The sequence below is a fragment of the Lontra canadensis genome, unplaced genomic scaffold, assembly GCF_010015895.1.
Source record: "Lontra canadensis isolate GAN:19392208 unplaced genomic scaffold, GSC_riverotter_1.0 scaffold92, whole genome shotgun sequence".
NCBI lineage: Eukaryota > Metazoa > Chordata > Mammalia > Carnivora > Mustelidae > Lontra > Lontra canadensis.
Window position 1 is genome coordinate 1,656,708 of NW_022631086.1, and position 12,146 is coordinate 1,668,853.

Sequence of the window (12,146 nt, forward strand, 5' to 3'; positions counted from 1 at the left end):
GAGTGGAGAGCCTGATGCAGGACTCAATCCCAGGACCCTGAGATCATGACCTGAGCCGAAGGCAGAGGCTTAACCCACTGAGCCACCCAGGTGTCCCGAGAGCCAACATTCTTGATGGAACTCAATACCAAGCCAAGGGCCATGTTGAACTAATAAGAAATGAAATAGTTCTCGCTTTGAAGGTAATTAGCATTTAGAGAATATCTCTTAGAGGTTCTCCCAGCTACCCACCTTATCGTTAGCATGGTTATTTAATGGCCTGGCAAGATCTGCTATGCTTATAAAAGAATCCATCATGGGTTAAAGGAAAGTAGTCTCTGGCTTTCTAATTTCTTTATGGGCTCTCTCTATAGGTGTATATATAAGGTCAGTGATAACTGACTTCAGATCTGGGATGGAAGAGGCTGAAATGATTCTCTTTTATTTTGTTATTTGTTCTCTTTGGGGCTGAATTTCAGGTAGGTTAATGGCAAGAATGTGAGAGGTAGGGAGCTGTAGGAAGACTGGAAGTAAGGAAGCAAACTTTTCTAAATAAATCCCCTGTGTGCTTGTGGGACTTTTGGGTCCCCACTGGCCTCAGACTTGGGGCTGCCTACCCCTTCCTGGGATGGGGTCCTATGCCTTATCCTCTGGTTTCTCAGAGGAACAGTTGTTATATGATTTGATACTCAACATTTCTGTTACTTTTTGGTGATTTTGCTTTGGAAGACTCCCATTTGAATGTTCTGAATTTAAGTGAAAACGATGAGAAAATAAGCCTCTTTTTTGCTCCTAATTCATTCTAGAACTAGATGTCCCCAGGTCATTAGCAATAATGGATGTTCCTCTAGCAAGTGTGTGTGTGTGTGTGTGTGTGTGTGTGCACGTGTGTGAGAAAACACTCCCTAAGACTAAGATAACTGTCAATTTTGGTTTCATTGAGTGGCTTAGGCAGTGGGGAGGCAGGAGGAGGAAATCATCGCTGCCCATTTGTTTAGGGGACTTGCTTAAAAAGAATTGTCTGCTTCCCTCTCAGCCTTTGTGTTGACGTTTATAGTGCTTCCCGGGAGCCTACAGTTATCTGGAAAACTCAAGACTGATGACAATAGTCTTTGAAATGCTTCTGTAGGTATGCTTCTAGGTGGACGGGAAAAAATGTATGTTCCAAGGTACAAGTGCTTGTTGACTTTTTAAACACAGCCAATCCACGTTCTTTGTGCGTGAACCCAGCACCGCCCCACAGTGCTGGCCTTCCTGTGCATTTGCCAAGCACGTCAAAGGACAGGCTTAAGTACTTTCCTTTATAGTTTACTAATTTTTTCCTTCTTTGGTTTGCAATCTACTCTCAAAATCTGGAAAATCATTTCTTTTACTTTCTTCCCCTTTCTTCATTTAAGCTGAAATTGATTTTTTTTCTGGGCTAGTAAGGAAAAAAAAATTAAGCTGTAGTTAATATCGTTGCCCTTGCTGAATAAAAATAAAAGACTAGTTTACCTTCAAGCCATGCTGTATCAGAGTAAAGAGCTTTTCTGTCCCTCCAAGAAGGATTTTGACATGAGAGAGTAGAAAAAATGTATACTTTCAATAGAGAATAATTGTAGCCAATACAAGAAGTAGTAGAATTGTTTATTTGGTGGATCGAGGGAATGGTTTTTTTTGTGTGTGTTTCAAAAATTGGGAAGCTAGGAGACACTCTTAAATCCATCAGCTTCTCCAGAACTCTTCTCAAATGCTTATTGTCATGACAACCATCTCTTCATAAACCAAGGCTCTGAGTGTAATACAGATGGGGTTGGTAACAAGGTAGAGTCGCCATCTGCTTTGTTTTCTCTGAGGGACCTTTTTTTTTTTGATCCCCAAGTCTAATCCCAATATCTGCAAGTCTTGACTTATTTTTCTTTTTGGAGTCAGATATTGTTATGAGATTAATTCTTATCTCCTGACAAACCACTTCCTTATCTGTCATCACGTAAATAATTTTTTGTTAAATCGAAAGAAAAAAAGGGGGGGATAGTTAAGTGTGTGTGGAAACATATATGTTTTAATGATTTATTCCTCTATCTACTTGGCAAAATCTGATATGAGATGCCTTGTAATTCAATAGTACAGTCAAAAGTAAGGCCAGAAAAAGTAGGAGTAAGGCAGTCATTTCCCCAGGAAACAGGTAAAATCATTATGGCCTTCGGATATTGTATTTATATCTGTGCTTCCTGACCTAGGGCTTCATGCAGTCTGTGGTAAGCCCTGTTGTTCTTACTCTCCAACAAAAGGAACACATTGACTCTTTAGGAGAGGAAAACCTTTCCTTATTATTAAATTTAGAGGGAAATTTGCAGAATAAATGGATGCTTACATGCTTCATCTATCCCCTTCCCAAAGATGCAATGACATACTCAAACCTGAGGACATAATTTTTAATAAGAAAATAGTCACCATTTCACAATTCGATGATCAGAATTAAGATCTCTCCAGCCTTAGAAAGATAAGAAAATATGTACCTGGCCATTTAAAAGTGTGTTGCCAACAAAACTGCTAAATAGAAGTTCAGGGAAATATTTTACAAAGCTCCTATTTAAGGTCAAAAATAATTTCCTTCCTTGTGTTTTAATTATTTTACATATGCTACAATATAATCCTAAACCTTAAGATCTTGAGGTGCTTTTCAAAATACCTCTACTTTTCTTACTAATCAAAGAAGTTCTATAATTACCTCTCTAGATCAGACACAATTTATTTCCATACACTTTTTTTCATATTCTATGTGTTGATGTGTTTAAAAAAAATCAAATATTGCTAGGTAAGTAAAATATAACCATAAACTACTGTACACACAAATCCATACCTAGAATCATTTATGATGACTATACAATAAATTGGGCCTAAAGTCCAGGGGGCACCTGGCTAGCTCAGCCAGTAGAACATGTGACTCTTAATCTCAGGGTCCTGAGTTCAAGCCTCACATTGGATATAGAGCCTACCATTAAAAAACAAACAAACAAACAAACAAACAAACAAACAAAAAACTAGCCTAATGTACTAGCCTAATGGGGGAAAAATGCTAGAAAATTTTTGAAGTGAAGTCTGAATATATTTTTCATGGGCAAGTCTAATAATTTTTCAAAGAAGTGTTATAAGGGGTGTGGTTCCTTGAATATACTGTGGGGGATGGTGGTTAAAGTCCAGCAACAGTTGGGGTGCCTGGATGGCTTGGTCAATTAAACGTCTGACCCTTGATTTCAGCTCAGGTCATGATCTCAGTCTCTTGGGATTGAACCCCACACTTAGCAGGGGCTCTCTCTCTGCCCCACCCCCTGTGCACATGCTTTCTCTCTCCCAAATAAATAAATCTTTAAAAAAAAAAACAAACCATAGTTGAATTGGTAATGATGTCATAAATGTCCTCATTATATTATATGAAAACATAGTACCCTTGTCAGGCTAGAGAGTCAAGAAAGTGTGGATTTATATTGATATCATGACCTCATCATCTGTAATTCCTTCAACATACAGTCATCTTAATAAGGGGCATTTAAGATACACACCGTTGATTCAAAAAACATTATTTTAGTTTACTTTAAAAACTCTGCCCTGAATTCTCCAAACTCAACTCACAGCTATCAACCATGCTCAATGTGACATTTTTAAAATATCAAATTTGTCACATTCGGTTCTTCACTTAACCACTGGTTTTTATTGCTGAGCATTGCCTGGAGAACACTGTTTTATTTCCCAAGGCAGGTCATCACCACAGTGCAAGTTTTGTTCTCTCTCAAGACAAAGAAGGAGCAGCAAATACAGTGTGGAAGTCCGCTGAGATCAGTAGGAAACCATCGACCATTTACATTGGGGGTATGAATACAGCTGGATTCTGGATTTGCTAAACATCTTGAAATGCTTTGAGTGTAATAAAACCCCAAACGTGCTTTCTTTTCTCATTTCTTCACATATGTATTTTAGGAGAAATATAATCCACATGCTCTTGCTCCTTCCACTTTTAAATCATGAAAACTTTGTTTTGTAAGAGCTGTTTGATGTCCAGAAGTCTTTTATCCTTTTTTATTAGGTTATTTTTATATATAAATAAAAAGAAAAATATAAACAGAAAACACAACATGACTTAGTCAGGGCAAACACAAAGTGCCCAATTTAGGTTTGAAGCTCTAAATCTAAAATATTTTGAAACAAAACATTTCTTCTGGTGCTTTGCAAAAGTCATGTTCCCTTCTATTAGGAAGAAGTTCCAGGCCTGTCAGGATGAATAGGAAGGAGAACGAATATCACTGAGAAGGACTCTGGTACTTCAGGACATCTGCCAAGTCCTTTACTTTTATAATAACCCGAAGTGGTGGGTCAGTCCATCTGCATTTTTCAGATGGGAAGAGCTTTCAGAGATCTTAAGTTACTGGCTATAGGCCACAGAAGAATTTCAAGCCAGGTCTACTTGACTTTTCAGTTCATACTCTTTTCATTACTTCTGTCCTCCTCATTCCATTGGGAGGATGGGGAGGAAGGTTGGTGTACCCTCCTGATAATCAAAAAAATTCCATGTTGGAAATAGCTTGTCATAATTGGGCCTGAGAATTGAGGGCTATTGTAACCTCAAGAAAGTGTCAGCTTGGTATTGGCAATGTGGATGTCTACTAGTATGGCGATTGCACAAGAGCATTGGATAAGTGGTATTGTGCTAGAGGGGGTCCTGTGCACCCTTCCCTTTCTTACAGCAGAGGAAAGCCAGAACGCACATAGACATGGTGATGAGGGGCAGGCTGGGGAGGAGGCCCATGCTCTTGCATTGGGATAATCTGTTGCCACTTATATACTTTTTAACAGTGCTGTGTATTTGGTAAGAGGGGTGCATAATAATATTTAAATGGGTTCAGCTCATTGCTTAAAATTTTTTCAGTGCTTGTATGTTGCTGGATGTAGCTTAAAGAGTTGTAGAATGGGAATCATGATTTATAATAGGACTGCATAAAAAGAGGATCTAAGAATTTATTTAGAGGTGGGAGGTCGTGTCATGGGGTACATGTCCATAGTATGACATCAAGTGGCCATTTTCTGGAGAAAAAAAAGAGAAACTATTACAAATGGAGGGCATGAAGACTGCTTAGCATTTGAACTGGGACCTAGGTCCCTCTGGTATTATCTGTTCGGTAGGCTTTCTCCCAGAAATCTCCAATTTTGTTCAGCTTGTAGCTGTCTTTATGCTATAGTTTCATGTTCCATTCTTCTCCTTCCCCCTTTCTTCTCCTCTTCTCCTCTTCCCCTTCTCTCTGTCCTCCTCTTTCTCCTTCCCCTTCCCCCCGCTCCCCTCCCCTCCCACTCCTCCTTCTCCTCCTCCACTGAGTCTTTGGTATCCAGAGGAAGAGATGAATTATTTAAATCTTCTTCTATTGAGTTAAAGCAATACAAAAAGCATTTAATAGGCAATTTCAAAAATGACATTTTGGAGAACATTGGGGTCATCATATGACTGAGAACATGATTAATTTTTTCTGAAGGTCAGGAAACTAATATTTTTTCCAGTGGATTTACTAAGGGAATCAACCACCTGGCCTCTAGTTTCGTAGTTGCTTTTTTTCTTCCACAGGGTTTCTACCTCACTTTACATCTCTATAGATTTATCCCATGGAAGTAAGAAATATAATTACCAGAGTACTTATTTTTCCTCATGCTTATCCTGAAGAGCCACTGTGATTTACCTTTTACCCTACTGCAGTGCAGAATTTTACAAGCATTCATGTTATATTAGTCATTTTGCCTAAGGATCTCAGCACACTTTTCAGTGTCACTTCTAAGAGCCGTGTCATACCCCATAAGGGAGGGTGAGGCTTGAAGGATCTCCTGTGTGCCAAGGGAAATTTATTAATTTGTCTGGCAGTCTCCAACAGAGTGGGGAAGAAGGTTTAGGGTCTTATGTGGCCCAGGGAAGGAGGACGACATGCCATGAGCTGCTTTCGCAGTTAAAACTAAGATAAAAATCTTGCAGGAAGAACTGTTATTTTATAATGGAGGACAGAGGGAGGAATGTATTTATGTGGTGATAAAGCTGGAGATAATAGAGCCAGTTGTATGTATAAAGGGTTATTTCTCTGTGAGAGAGACCTCTCTCAACTTCATCAGAGCCCTGCCTACATAGTCCATGGGGAGTAGGAGGTGAAGCATTTCTGTCTTCCAGGATATTCCATCTGTAGATACTCTATGACTCGATCTCTGAATGTAGGCTACAGGAAAAGATCCATGTTTACTTTCTTTGAAAATTCTATTTTATAAAATGAGATTTCCTTGCATCTGATTTCCTTTGGTCTCAACAAACTATACTTTTTAGGTATCCATTCTGTCTCACTGCTGTGGATTCCACAGGCTCAGGGCCCCTTGTCACTCTCACTGTTGCTAAGATGGGAGTCCCCAGGTTATGGGAGGTGAACTGTCTCTGACTGTGTCACCTGGAAGATTATCTGTCATTGATGCCTGTGTTCATATCCCATAAATGCTGCTCCCTCCGATCTTCACAGTGGCAACACATTCAAGCATTTGAGAAAGGCCTTGTTGAATGCCTTTATGTTATTGTAGCAGATCCAATTGGAACTGTCCATCCTTCCTCTTGTTTATAAGGAAAATAGCTAAGGTTTGAAGCTTCATGTCCATAGACAGATAATATAATTTCATTTGGAATTTAGGACATTATTTGTCTCCATTGGCTATGAATTGAGGGTCTTTATTTTTTTTTAATAAAGTTTTTTTTAATTTTAATTTTTAATTTTTATTTATTTATTTGATAGACAGAGATCACAAGTAGGCAGAGAGGCAGGCAGAGAGAGAGAGGGAAGCAGGCTTCCTGCTGAGCAGAGAGCCCAATGTGGGGCTCGATTCCAGGACCCTGGGATCATGACCTGAGCTGAAGGCAGAGGCTTTAACCCACTGAGCCACCCAGGTGCCCCAAATTGAGAGTCTTTAATGGACTGTTTTCAGGAGCCTTCATGATCATGGCGAGGGTTGATAGTCATCTTTGCACCCACACCACCCCCACTCAAGTCCCAGGAACTTGCAGAGGACACTATGCAGGAGATACAACAACCCTTGTCTGAAGGCAATACACACAGTTGGGAAAGATGACTAAAGAGACTCTTTCATTTTGAGAGATCTGTATCATCTCAACAGAAGGCCCCAGCAATTCTGCTGTACTCAGACTAAAAACTATTGCTAGCAGACCTACTTCAGACAGATTTCATAATCACCAGACTTATGTGGTACAAATGGTTATGGTGAGCTTCTGAGGTTCCCAAGAGACCACTAAAACTGTCAGACTTAAATAGCACTGAAGATTTGAAGTGAGAATTAAAAAGTATGATTCAGTTTACTATGTAAGGTTGCTACCAGAAAACACTCCTTTGGTGTTCCAAAATTGAATGGTTGTGTGGCCAACTGGGGTTTTCTCGAAGGATACTCCCCAATCTCATCCTGCATGATTGTTTGAGGTTTCTCAAGGGTATTGAATAGCAGGGTGTACGTGTCATCATGGATGACATTATCACATGGTTATATTTTTTCCCATATAAAACAGTGAATGTCATGAAAGGAGGTATCACTTTTCTAAAAGATTTGTTTATTTTAGAGAGAGAGAGAGAGAGAGAGAATGTTGGGGGAGGAGGGGCAGAGGGCGAGGGAAAGAGAGAGTCTTAAGCAGACTCCATGCTTAGCATGGAGTCTGACACAGGGCTCAATCTCATGACCCTGAGATCATGACCTGAGCTGAAACCCAAGAGTTGGTTGCTCAACACACTGTGCCTCCTAGGTATCCCAGAAGACATCACTTTCTAATGTTAACATTTCTGAAAGTGAGTTTAATTGACAGTGTCCATTTACAACACTATTCTGAGACTTTACCCAAAAGATTGAGGTAAAATCTTAGAGAATTAAACTTCCTTGAGAGCTTTCCGTTTAAGTACTACTCACTGGAGTCAATTTATCCCATTAGACATTGGGTACTGAGAAACAGAATCATTTCCTATTGCCTGAGGCAGTGTTTCTTCCAGAACAAGGTTAGTCCATTTTGACCCAGTGTACTCCAGAGGTAAATAGCTGTAGGTTGTACAGTTATCTGTTCCTTTTTCTATCCAGGAGGCCTGAAAACCAGTTATGGTGTTTTAATACCCAGTCATGGTTTTGTTTGTTTGTTTATTTGTTTGTTTGTTTTTTAATGAACAGAGCTACCAATTTTTTTCTCCAATTGCAAGCCTTGATTTCAGTGAGTGAAACTCACTCTTTCCAATGGAAGACAGCTTCTCTGAGAAAGTCTACACTGTAATGGGCCTTGGAATGGTTGATTGATGTAGGAGAAGGTGCAACAAATACGGATTTTAAAAAGCAGAATTTGATAGAATCATGCATTGGGTGCTTCTGATGAGTATGTAGCCTAGCAGAATTTACAGACACATGCATAATTAACATCAACATAATGTATGATAGTGATCTGTTAGAAGAACATGAGAAGATGTGCAACATCATTAGTTATTAGGAAATGCAAATTAAAACCACAGATTTGGTGTGATACCTCTGTCCATCTACTAGAACATGCGATAGTTAAAAAGAAATGCTACCCCTGAAACTAATAATTTGCTATATGTTAACTAAGTTGAATTTAAATAAAGAATTAAAAAAAAAAAAAAAGACTGACCATGCCAACTGTCAGTGAGGATATGGAGCAACTAGTGCTGTCATCTGTTGCTGGTGAGAATATAAAATGGACAATTTGGCAGTTTCTTAAAAAGTGATATAAACACCTACCATCTGGTCCAGCCATCAGAGTCTTAAATATTTACCATCCCCCCCGCCAAAATTAAAGCCTATGTTCATACAAAAAATTACAGAAACTACTCATAAAAGTTTTATTTGTAAGAGCCCAAGACTGGAAACAACCCAAATGTCCAATGAAAGAATAAGCAAATTGTATTTATTTATTGTATATTTCCATACAATGAAATACCACTCAGCGATAAAAGCAGTCAACTATTCATACAAGGAGACCACGGGTAAGTCTCAAAATAATTATGCTGAGTTACAAAAGTCAGACAGGAAGATGAGAGACTCTTAGAAATTAGATTAAAATAGTGACAGTGTATAGAAAGGAGAGGAAGAATTTTCGCATTACTTTGAAGATAGAATTGGTGAGGTTTGATTAGGGGATGATGACCTCAGGGGGCATAGACTCTGAGGTCTTTGTGTAGCTGGGGTTTCTCTGTATGGTTAGTCACCTATTTAGCAGTAAGGATGGCCCATCTATGTATCAGAAATGAACAGCTAATTGTTTAGTACTTCAGAGCCATAGTAAGGGCTCAATAAATTGGCCGTCTTCTTCCTCCCCCTCTTCTTCTTTCTCCCCCCTCCTGTACCTCCTTCTCTTTCTTCTCCTTCACTTCCAACCCCCTCATTCCCTCTCTTTCTTCTCCTTCTTCTTCTTCCCCTTCTTCTCCTCCTCCTCCTCCCTCCACCTGTTCTCCTCCTCTTCCTCCTCTTCTTCTCTTCCTCTTTCTCCTCTCCCTTCCCCCTTCTCCTCTTGCTTATTGTTGTTGTTATTATTATTATTATTATCATTAGGCATCCGCCATATTGTCAGTGATGATTGGGAAAAAAATTCAATCTCCCATTAAAGCCTTTATCAAAAAAGGGCACATTAGTATTTATTATCAGAAGTAATTATAATGTCACCTTTATTCCTCTGACTCATTCCCCCCCAAGTTTTTTATTTACACATGCTATTTTATTAGCCTTTTTTTTTTTTTTAACATAGTGTGAAGAAAAAGAAGAACATGGCTTAGGGATGAAGCAAAGAAATGGAAATGTAGTGACTTCGGTCCTTGCCTATGCTCTAATTCCTATTTGGTTTAAGGCAATAGTTTAAATTTCTTGTACCTAAATATCTGCAACTGAATCAGAAATGAAACATAGTAATCGCATAGGACTATTAGAGATATCTAAGTAAAAAAAAAGTCTAAGGTAATAAATTATAACATGAAGTACAGAACTTTATAGAAAGCTAAGGGGGTTGTGTAAGTTCGTATATATCTATAGATGTGATACTCAGGTACCAAGAAACTTACACAGCTAAATTAATGTTCACTGATATACTAGGTTTAAAAATAGTTCCTTGGCTTTCCTATCCAGTGTGCTTCCATTACATCCATACCATCTAATAGGAAATAGACCTCACCAGTTCAAATGCCTGCTTGCATTCATTTCACTAGTAATGATGACTTTCCGTTTTAAGTCAGCAGGGTTTTCTTGTCTTGTTTTAGGCTTTGTTGATTTGAGCCTGCACGATCAGGTCCACCTTCTGGAATGTGCCTGGCTAGAGATCCTGATGATTGGACTTGTCTGGCGCTCCATGGAGCACCCAGGGAAGCTCCTGTTTGCTCCTAACTTGCTCCTGGACAGGTAAGTGACCTGACCAAAGCTTGGGGGAAGTGCATCCTTTATAATCAGCAACTTATGCCTAAACCTCTTTTATTTGGTACTCCGTGAAGTGCCCAAGAACTTTATGAGATATGTTTACTTTACAAAGGGGTGAACGTGGGAGATGCAGTCTAGTGAATTTCATGGGAAACTAAGGACAGCTTTCTGCTGGAGGATGCTAGACGTTTTAATAGAACATCCTCAGAACAGTATGTTATTTCGAATATACACATATATAATCTGTATTTTATATGTACATATACATATTAAATGAATGTTTATATATATACACACACATACATATGTATGTATGTTTGTATTTATACACATCTGTATAACTATGGACTCTAATTTTCTAACTCAACCTTCATCTTGTGTTACATATATTTAAAAAAAAGGAATAACATCCCTTTAATTAAGGTCTCTTTTGGCCCACATACACCCAAACCAGAACAGCCTCTTCATTTCCTTCTCCAATTTTCCTATCAGTTAAAGGAGGAAATTTGACCAGCCTTCTGAAGGCAACTCCCAGTTCTATGAATTCATAAAATTTACTTATTCATTTTCAAAAATGAAGATTTCAGTTTTCAAATGTGCTACCTTAGTTAATGTATTCTATTTGGGTTGACACTTCTCATACATGATGTCCTTTAAACATCACGGCATGCCTGGGAAACCTACCATTCACATCTGACCAGAAAGAAGCTATTTCAGAGCCATTCTGCTACTTGCAAACAGCATCCAACTGGCCAATGGGGGAGCCTAGATTGGAATTCAGGATCTGTCTGGCTCGACACTCATACTGCCTCTGTCTTGTGCACATGTTTTTCAGCCTCTTTCTTGGTCAGTGATGCCTCTGTTGGTTTCCAGGCATACCTAATATTTGTGGCCCACATAACAACTTGAATGGGAAAGGACCATCTTCTAGATACTTCTTGCAAACTTCCTTTGCTTCTGCTCAGCAGTCTAGGGCTGCCAGATTGCCTGTGATGCATCCTTCCACATTCCTTCACTTTGGAGTGCTCCGCTACCTCCCCATCTCCTGTCCCTCTCCAGTCTTCCCCACCCCTGGCGAGCCCTGTGGAGCAGAGTAACAGTGAAGTTTATTTAAGTACTGGAGAATTGTACAAGTGTTGGTTACCGTTTTGTCATTTTGTGTTAGATAGCTTTTGAAAAACATTGATGATACTGTTCAAGAAGCAGATTTTGGTGTTCCAAAATGGAGTCCCATATTAGAGTTTGTCAGAACTTTGAGGATAGCCACTAGTCTTGTTCTTTAGAACTGTGCTCACGCTGTATTCTGTGTCTTCTAGAGTTTGTCTCTACTGTTCTCCTTCCCTTCTCTCCCTTCCCCTGTTTCTCTGCTCTTGCTGTTTTCCCCCTTCCATATTCTTCTTTGTTTTCCTTTGTTTCTTCCTTCCTTCTTTTCTTCTCATCCACCTCTTCCTCCTCCTCCAAATTCTTCTTTCTTAATTTTCTTGTGTTACAGTTGTGTGGTTCTGTGACCAAGTTATAACACATTTGCAGACCACATACAATGCTTCCGTGCTGCAGACTGGAATGTGTCTTCAGAGCTTAATTTTTTTGGATGTTCATTCATAACTGATCTTCTCCATGATTCCCTATTTCATTCCCTCCTGGGTATGCACTTTCTGAAAACAGTCATCCTGTCATTGCATTTTAAATATGAAAGGGTCTGGGACACCTGTCTGGCT

The 12,146-nt window shown here is 39.2% G+C and overlaps 1 protein-coding gene across 7 annotated transcripts in view; it reads left to right on the plus strand.

Moving 5' to 3' along the window:
• ESR1 (estrogen receptor 1) overlaps positions 1-12,146 on the plus strand; it is a 395,092-nt gene that overhangs the window by 308,767 nt on the left and 74,179 nt on the right. For all 7 annotated transcript variants that reach the window (XM_032836367.1, XM_032836368.1, XM_032836369.1 and 4 more), the window contains one exon: positions 10,275-10,413. In XM_032836367.1, the coding sequence (XP_032692258.1) occupies positions 10,275-10,413 (139 nt within the window). The remainder of the gene's footprint in view (positions 1-10,274; positions 10,414-12,146) is intronic.